The 9,782-nt window shown below is 35.9% G+C and overlaps 1 protein-coding gene and 1 long non-coding RNA gene across 3 annotated transcripts in view; one reads left to right on the forward strand and one right to left on the reverse strand.

The window, feature by feature from the left end:
* The window catches only part of LOC131065257 (uncharacterized), a 53,223-nt gene extending 48,478 nt beyond the window's left edge, over positions 1 to 4,745 (forward strand). The window contains exon 3 of the long non-coding RNA XR_009111396.2: positions 4,370 to 4,745. This is a non-coding gene — a long non-coding RNA (uncharacterized LOC131065257). The remainder of the gene's footprint in view (positions 1 to 4,369) is intronic.
* The window catches only part of LOC131065256 (ubiquitin-related modifier 1 homolog), a 53,126-nt gene extending 47,833 nt beyond the window's left edge, over positions 1 to 5,293 (reverse strand). Inside the window, exon 1 of one of the 2 annotated variants that reach the window (XM_057999727.2) lies at positions 5,110 to 5,293. In XM_057999727.2, coding sequence (XP_057855710.1) covers positions 5,110 to 5,132 — 23 coding nt within the window. In that variant the 5' untranslated portion in view covers positions 5,133 to 5,293. The remainder of the gene's footprint in view (positions 1 to 5,109) is intronic. The other variant, XM_057999729.2, reaches the window with a different exon arrangement.
* Positions 5,294 to 9,782: the final 4,489 nt, after the last annotated feature.

Raw genomic sequence — 9,782 nt, forward strand, 5'->3', positions numbered from 1 at the left:
ACTTCGGCACTTGTTGAGAAGACACCCACGGAGGCATGGTCTGATAAGAAGCCCCTCGTTGAAACATCTTAGAGTCTTTGGCTGTGAGGCATATGCACATCTGCCAAGTCAGAAAAGATCAAAATAGGAGAACAAGGCGGTTAAGCATGTCTTCATCGGCTATGGTAAAGAGAGTCTTGTTTGTAAGTTGAAAAAATCTTTGTATGGTCTAAAACAGTCTCCTAGAATGTGGTATCAAAAGTTTGACACCTATGCATTGTCATTGAGATTTTTGAGATCTAAATCTGACCATTGTGTGTATTATAAATCTGAAAATGGTCACATTCTTATCATAGTCCTATATGTGGACGATATGTTGTTTATTGGGAATGGTAGAAGAATGATTTCAGATTTGAAGTCTCAGTTATCAGCATAGTTTGAAATGAAAGATCTAGGTGCAGTGAGATATATTCTTAAGATTGAGATCATTAGAGATAGAGCTAGCAAAAAGCTTTGGATGAGCCAGAGTATGTTAACTCTGTGTTGGAAAGATTCAGCATGTCAACTTGCAGGTAGTTAGTTGTTCCAGTGTTACAAGGGACGAAGCTTTATGTGGAGGATTGTCCAAAATCTCCTACTAAGGTGGAGGACATGTCTAGAGTACTTTATGTGAGTGTCATTGGCAGCCTGATGTATGCTATGGTTTGTACGAGGCCAGACATTTCCCAAGCAGTGGCAGACCTTAGTCGATATATGGCTAATCTTGGTAGGGTGCATTGGGATGGGGTTAAGAGAGTGTTCAGGTATTTGAGGGGTACTTTTGAGTATTCCTTGTGTTTTCATGGTTATCCTACTGGACCTCAACATTCAGTTTGCATTCATGGATATGTGGATTCGGACTGGGCAGGTGACACTGACAGCTAAAGATCCACCAATGGATATGTTTTCACGTTGCTTGGTGGTGCAGTGAGTTGGATGAGCAAGCGGCAAGCTATAGTTGCTTTGTCCTACATAAGCAAAGTACATGGCAGCTACTCATTCTTGTAAGGAAGCCATTTGGCTTAAGAGATTGTGCTCATATGTTGGTTTTGATGCAAGACAGATTACTATTCGTTGTGACAGCGAAAGTGCTATTTGTTGAGCAAAGAATACTACTCATTGCAAAACAAAGCATATTGATGTACAGTTTCATTTTGTTCATGATATGGTGGAAGATGGAAAGGTGAAGTTGGGGAAAGTTGATACTTTGGTGAATGTTGCAGATGCACTGACGAAATCAGTGAGCACTGAGAAGTTCAAATGGTGTTGTAGTGTCCCCACTCTGATAATAGAATTTAATAATAAATAATAATAATAAAATTAAAATACAAAAAAATTTAAATTAAATTTAAATTAAATTATAAAGAATATAACTAAATATAATTAAAGTTTAATTAAGTTAATGAATGGTCAAAAGGCATGAAATGATAAGTTGTGACTCCCCCAAATATGAGGTATAAAAGGGAGAAGAGAACTCATTTGAAGTGAGGATAGTTTGGGAATCAGAATGCAGATCTGATTTAAATAAGGGCATATCTAATTGTGAAAGGTTGTGCCCCTTTCAAAGGGCACAAATAATGAAGAGTTGCACTCTTTCAAAGAGTGCCAATAGTGAAAGGGCATGTCTCTTGCCAAAGGGCATACATGATGAAGAGGTGTGACCCCTCCCTCACATTGAGAGATATAAAGGAAGGAAATCAAAAGCATCTAGTGGGATCACCGTCGACTAGATCAGATCAGAACTGTTATGAAGTTACAGACAGAAAATGAATCTGCACTAAAACCTGAAGGAATAAGAATCGAAGGAGGAAGAACATCAAAGAAAGCAGATTGAACTCACAGCAAGTAAGGAACTCTCTGTCATATCCATGTTTAAGACATTAATACATTCCGGTACGTGATCCTGTGCACAATATTTCTACAGCATTCTTTGCATAATGTCTGATAACAGTCCACTGTTATGTAAATTTACACAACATACTTTGGAGTCGTTTATGGTTATATATTCTGGGAAAAGTGATGAAATATGATGCTTTGCACATATATATATATATATATATTCTGGTTTGTTTATTATCAGACATGGTAGAAGAAGAATGATTGCAATAGGGAGAACGACGTTAAGGGTCACCTCTAAGCACGCCACCTCATATGTATGGCAGAGTCCACATGAGGCCAAGGGGGGTGAAGGTGCTTTGCCTTTGGGCTTAGGAGGGTTAGACTTAGGACACCCTATTGAGGCAATCTCCATCATCTCTATGATGATGATGATGATGATGATGATGATGATGATGATTCATATGAATAGGAGAAGGTGACTTGATAGAGGGAGAACCACTGTTAAGGCACCCTCTCAGACAGAGGGAGAACCACTATTAAGGCACAATCATAAAATGACTTGATTAACCATTGCTAAGGCACCCTATTAAGACAATTAGGATTCTTATGGTTATGACTCAAGACTTATGATCTTTACGTTAGAGTGTTGTTGCAAAATTATTTAAGTTTCCTTATAGTAATGCTTTAAATTATAGTCTTTCTAATTCATGAATCTTAGTTAGTTTTTCTATATCCTATTTTTTCTGTATTTATATTACCATAACTGATTTATAAATGCCAACCATTCATATGTTGTAATTAGAAGATTATCCTCTAACTTGTGTTGCAGGTTATTCCTGCCAAAGAGATAAGGAGATTCCCTCCCTAAAACCCTTTTGATAGCTGAGAAATTGTAATCTAGGGCAGAATAGAGTAATTTAGGAAGAGGGACATTACAGGTGTGTCGGTTATGTGGGCCTTGGGGCATTAAGCAAATGACAAAGTGTTTTGACTCTTGATACGTCTTTGACAAGTGGGAGAATGTTGGGATTAAGGTGTCTCAACCTTAGAGTCCAAACATGTTTATTTTATTATTTATTTATTTTATCGCACCCACTTTGAAAGTCCTAAAATTAGGGGACTGGTGTCATGGGTTGCTATATTGGACTATGACAAGTTTCTATGACGGTTACTAGTTCGATGGAAGAGTCATGGAGAGTAATTATCTGGTAATTGATATTTATGGTGGAGTCCACTTTTGACAAGTGGTGTGAGGTAGGTATTGCATATAGCAAGGTGACCGTTATGGATGAGTTATGCATTGTTGCATTGGAAGTTGCTATGTGCAACATGTCATGAGTTTAGAAAGTTGTTGTTTATGACACCACTTACCTCTTTGGTGTTGGAGTTGGTTTTGGAAACTATGGGCGCTTTCTGCTTGTGTTGAGCTCTATAAATATGTAGCTTCTTTCTGTATTTTGTAGGATAGGTTGGACATCTTCTAAGAAGCTTTTAGGTGCCGGATATTCTCTAGAATTCTTTGCTGCTGTATATAGTCTTGAAGAGCATTGACTCTAGGAATTGTATTTTAACTGTTGGTGTTGCTGATTATACAATTGAGTCTAGCTTTTGGAGTGTGGGTTCTTTCCTGAAAGGGTTTTCCTACATATATCTGGTGTTGTGGTTTTATTTGTTAAATCTGATTTTATACATGTCTATCTAATCTGCAATAGTTTAAGAGTTTGTAAGAAATTTTCTACATCATCTCTCCTATTAGATTTAGCATTTGGAAGCGTTATTCTGCACTTTGGCTTTCCTTTCACCCCCTATAAAACCATGCCTAAACTTCTTGCATTTCTTGCTCCTACAACTTTCTTCTATTTTATCCTTCTTCTAGCTATGTTAAGGTTAGATCGCCCATATAAAACTATGAACCTTTGAGGAGCCTTTTTGTTTCTTAGTATTTTATTCTTATCTTCTATGTTTTTCGAGATTACCATTATATTTCTATTCCTTTCTCCCCTCACCATTCTTCCAATTCTGTTTACTTGGAGGATGTGCCCTGCCCATTGGAATTTATCTAATAAGAAGTCTCTTTCTAGCACGCTGGTATTTTCTCCTTCCTCATACATTTTCATCTCTTAGCATGTCGGTCTTTTTCCTCCCACATTTGTAACCTGAATTGTTTCTTTATGAGCTCTTATTGCATCTTTGTTGGCTCTTTTACCGCTTGCGTCCATGACTTGGCCTCTTCTAATTTCTCCATTAATTTAGTTTCTTTGACCTCCTTGTTTGTTGTTGCTGATTGAATCTCTTCGATATGCAGAATACCTCTTTCTTCAGTTGCTTGGGCTATGCATCCATCCTTGGCTTGACTTAATTCAACGTTTTAGTGCCAAAATCTCTTGCTGCCCTGTTTCCATGGTGTTTTGTAATTTGTTTACTTGATCTCTTACTAACTTATTTCCCTGTGCTAGCTTCTTGTCGGCTTATCTTATCTCTTGAAGCTTGACCCAACTTCTGTTGGCGACAGGAAGGAGAAGACTTCATGATGAGTCGAGATTTATCCATAAAATCCATCGTTGGCCTCACAATACAAGGAAAAGAGACAGCTCTGGATTGTCCTTTATCAGAGGCTACGAGTTTGACGGCAATAGTAGAAGTTGGACTCAACCTCCACTCCGCACTCAGCCAGCTCTGGAACCAGAATGACACTCAAGGGTTCACCCGCTTATTCGCCCTGAAGCACTTCTTCGGCCATGTTACGTATAGAATCTAGATAGTTCACAAAGCTTTTGTTTAGGGAAGTATTGGAGTCTCCAACTTCAAGCTTTGCCCCAATATACACGTCAGCTCAATGGCATTTCAAAAATATGGATTTCTAAAGGTTTATCTTCTGATTCTAAATAAATTCGGTTAATGTAAAACCTAACCTTTACTTGAATGTTTATAAGGTCAATTCTTAATAATATTAATGTTGAGAAAATTACAATCTCGACTTTATATTTCTCTTCCTGGATATACTCTAGTGATGTATTTTTTGGCTTTCAATCGGCACAAAACCTTCCATATTCGAGATGTTTCTACAGCGCTGTCTGTATTTTTATTTATTCTACTTTGAAAAAATTTCAGGAAAGAATAATGAAATGAATAACATTTATTTTCAATCTAACATAATAATGAGAAAACAGTTGCATAGCCACCCACAAGACATGGAACAGAATAAAATAAAAGAAGCAAATTGGCTGAGAGGTGAAAGCAGGTGAGGCGTACCCAAATTCTACAGTGAGCTTCATATTCGTTTAGCTATATTACGTTTCCTTGAAAGCTTATATAGCTTGCGGAGAATTGCATGAACACTCCATCCAGATAGCCTCTTAAATTTTCTGGAGATGTTTTCTGCTGCTACTCTACGCTAAATTTCCACACCTGTGTTATTTCTTATTTATTAGTTGCTCTAAAGGAAATTATACGCAAAGCGTATATTTTAACTGGTTATTAAAAATTATATATTTTTTTCATATTAATTTCTTTAATTTTTATTTTGGTCCAATATAATTCACTAATAGTTTGTAACATAAAAAATTATAATGCAAAATAAAAGTAATAAAATATTATATAATTATTATGTTATATTATAGTTTTATATTATGTATTAATTTATTATTATTACGTATTATAAATTATTATTAGATTATATAATATTACAAAATAACTATCATATTATACTATAATATTATATTATATTATAATAGTATGTAATATATTATAAGCTTTGAGCATGTTGTGGTCCTTAACTTTTCCTCATGTGGTATGGGGTTTATGGAAAGAAGGCAACAAGAGAGTCTTTAGGAATACTGCTTCATTTTCAGATGTGGTTTTCAACAAAATTAGTGTTAGGAAATTTAAGTTAGTGTTCCATGTATGTGGGTAAATAATAATTATGTGAATAATTATTATCATACAAATGAGTATATAGTAATATTATTGTTAATATATTATGATTTGAGTTGTTTTAACAACTGATATGGTTTGAGTTGTCACAACTAAATAAGAAAGTTGTTCCCTATAAAATAGGATTAGTAAATCCTATATATATATATATATATATATAAAGTATATTGAATGAAAGAGAGTGAAGCACTAAAATTTCTATATGGTATGAGAGGCACACAATAGCACCTAGTTTAGAACAAATTCAGAGCATGCATTATTCTTCTTGAGTGGTTGTATATCTTTATCTCTTTGGCGTATTGTATTCATGGTGATTTATTACAATGGCAAGAATAAAAACAAGAAATGAGAGAGACTACGTGATATGATAGAATATTTGCTTAGCATGTGTATCCTATTGCTCCAACCATCCATTGGCTCAACTTTACTAGATTGGTGTCCATGTGTGAAGGTGATTGTTATCAACTAATGAGCTTGCAACAATCATTGGAGGACTCCCAATCTGTTGTCCAGGTGTGTTGTTTCAATCAGTTCTGAAGGACTGCCACAATATATATGCAAAGTCATTTCTTTGTGTTGTATTTATTATTGCCAAGGTGCGAACTTCGAATTCGATCATTTTCCCCCAAATCTTGCTTTCGATCGGCCTCTATATTATTGGCTAACATACTGCTCTTTATGCTTGTGAACTATTATTTCAGTTGGGAGAGATGAGATTTCATACATATTTGGTGCCATCATTTGCAGTTTGCGGCATAATCTCTTGAGGTGGTTCATTGGCAGCATCATGTTTTTTGTGGCTAGCATTCTAAATTTTGGAAAACTGCAGCAGTTTGGTGGCTGCGATTTGGCAGAGGCTTTGCCTTTCTTTTTCAGCGAATTTGTTCACATCGAACCTTATTCATTTGACATTCATGTGTCTTTGCACAATTTAGGTCAATGTCTATATTAGCTTGTATGATATCTTGCCTCTATTCTCAAACTCTACTACTTGTCAAAATTCAATTAGTGCAAATTTCTCTTTTAGGGGATTTGCCCTCTCATCCATAATTATTAACTATGTCTTTTGTGAGGTTTGGTAGGAGGCTATTAGGTTATTATAATTTATTATCTAGTTATCAATTGTTAATTTTTATAAGGATATTGCATGTCATCATAAAAGTCAAACATTTTGTGTCGTAGGGTCTATCTTAATGAATCTTAAGTTGTAAGATTATTAATAGTGTGTCTTTCAAAATTCAAGAGTCAAAAATTTTATTTTTTTTAAAAGCCTCAATTGTAACTAGATGCGTTAGTTTGTATGCAACATCCATCTTGATAGGTGCATTGTAAAATTGAGCTTCAAAGTCAAATTTACTAAGTAGAAAAACTACTAGACAATGGAGGCATAGGAGGTTGGAGGATAGTGGACACTTGGCGACCTCTCGTCAATCACCAATGATGGGGCCACTTATCAACTTTGGTGACAAATGTACAATATGTAGTGTGTTTTCTTTTAGCTTTTTAGTATGGTGTGCAAATGTTGAAAAATGATTGCATTGGAGAGCATATGACTGCAGAGGTCCTTTGACTATGGCGATCCTCTGACTATCGTACTTCACTAGAAGATGATTGCTCAATGAATACGTTCAATGGAAATGATGATCATGTGCAGCAAGATCTGGACAGTGTTATGCAGCTTGATATGATTTGCTTTTCAGTATTCTTCATTATGTGAATAAGTGGAAATTTCACATTGTGAAGGGAGATAATAACCAATGTTCCATTCCCATTTCGTGCCAAAATAACTAAAGTCAAGGGCAACTTCTAGTGGTAGTGGCAGTTGTCTATGTTGTTCAAGATCAAGTGGCAGCGATTGATAACAGTGATTGCAATTAAGAACATTGTGCTCTTATGGAATGTAATGTGAAATGTTTTCCAGTATGGGTTTTTCAAATTTGTGATATGTAACTTCCCTGATGTGCAAGCATAGTGGCGAACAAAAGCACCAGAGTAAGTCAATTCATGGATCTTGAAAGGGTTTGTAGGAGGATCCAAAAAGCCACACAATGTGAACAGATGAGTGGGTTCCTGTTCATGTCTAGGTTTGTGGCAAACCCATGGAAGAACCATGAAAGGTTGACAAGAGGTGCCTTTCATTTTGAATCAAGATCATGAGCCACGAGAGTGGGCATGTCACAGGGGTGAGCATGGTGCAGAGGACTATGTAATGTTATTCTACCATGTTCGCACTAAGGGGGGGAATGTTAGGAAATTTAAGTTAGCGCTCCATGTATGTGGGTAAATAATAATTATGTGAATAATTATTATCATATAATTGTTAGTATATAGTAATATTATTGTTATATTCACAATAATATATAATATGGTTTGAGTTATTTTAACAACTCGTATAGTTTGAGTTGTGTATTGTTACGTAAGTAACAATCACAACTAAATAGGGAGGTTATTCCCTATAAAATGGGATTTTTAAATTGTATATATATATGTAAAGTGTATTGAATGAAAGAGAGTGAAACATGACTTTATCTTGTGTATTATTCTTCTTCTATTACTCAATCTAAAATTTCTATAATCTGTAGGGCCATTCTGGAAAACTTTTATCATGTAAGAGCCAAATACCCAGATAAGGGGAAGTCTTCTTACTCCTTATATGATTCTTGGGTTACTTCTATTTGGAAAATTAATGTGGACATTTCTATTGTTTTCAAACCAATCAAATGGCCTAGGGATAATGTTCATTGGAACCTTCCTTCGATTGGGTGGGTGAAAATCAATTTTGATGGGGTGACAAAAGGAAATCCTGGGTTGGATGGGTGTGGGGGAGTGATTAGAGATTATAATGGAAGGCTTATTTCAATGGTGGCACTCCCCCTGGGATGTCAAAAAAACCACCTTGTTGAAGCCATTGCGGCCTACCATGGCTTGATTTTGGCTAAGAGCATCAATGCCAAGTTAGTGTGGCTAAAGGGAGACTCTAGTAAAATTATTCAATGTTTAAAAGGCCAACAAAAACCCTTGTGGACCATTGAAAAATGGATTGAGAAATCTATGTATATTATAAAGACATTTCAAAAGGTTCAAATTACACATGCATATAGTGAAGCGAATGGACTTGCAAATTATTTTGCCAACGTGAGTAAAAATGAAAAGGTATGGAGCCTTGGGGATCATGTTATGACAAATGTCGAGGCCTTGTTGTCACATGACTTATCCTAGGCTAAATGATCTAAACCTTTTTGTGATTGATAATGTCATGCTATAATATGATGGCCCATGTCATTATTAAGAGAAAAGCCATTTTCAGGAATTGCCTCAGAGCCTCGCACGCTTTTTGGGTGGCTACTAAGCTTTTGGGGGGTTTTGTCTATCTGTACATTTTCGCCATTGCTACAACCATGGGAGGTGCGAGAAGGGTTGTACCTTTGAATTATGAAGAGACCAAAAAGGACAAAACCATTTGGTGAATTTTGGAACACGGAGGCCTAAACCCTTTCATCAAGAGACATCATGGATGTTATGCTAGTGTTACTAAAATATTTACAAAGGGTTTGAAGGAGCGGCACATTTAGATGTGTGACATGAATCTGGTGATTGATGAAAATTTGATAGTTGTGTTAGATACTTGATCAGTCCCAAAGACACTGAGAGAGGGGGGAGGGGGTGGTGGGTGAATCAGTGTTTGACCGGTAAATGAAATATTTAAACTTGTTTGCAACTTTACTACCCAAATTAATGTACCGGTAAAAAAGCAATAAAGCAATAAAGAGAAATAACAGTATAACCATCAATACACACCATAACACAAATATTTTGGCGAGGAAACCCGGTAGGGGAAAAAACTCAGTGGGATTTGTGACCCACAATATTTACTCATTGGCCAATATGAATAAATATTACTGATAGGCTCTGCAATAACTTTCTTTTCTTCAGATACTTGTCCAATTGCCTTAACCACTTCTTCCTTGTTTTCATCATTGACCTTTTCTTTA

Source organism: Cryptomeria japonica, chromosome 2 (assembly GCF_030272615.1).
Source record: "Cryptomeria japonica chromosome 2, Sugi_1.0, whole genome shotgun sequence".
NCBI lineage: Eukaryota > Viridiplantae > Streptophyta > Pinopsida > Cupressales > Cupressaceae > Cryptomeria > Cryptomeria japonica.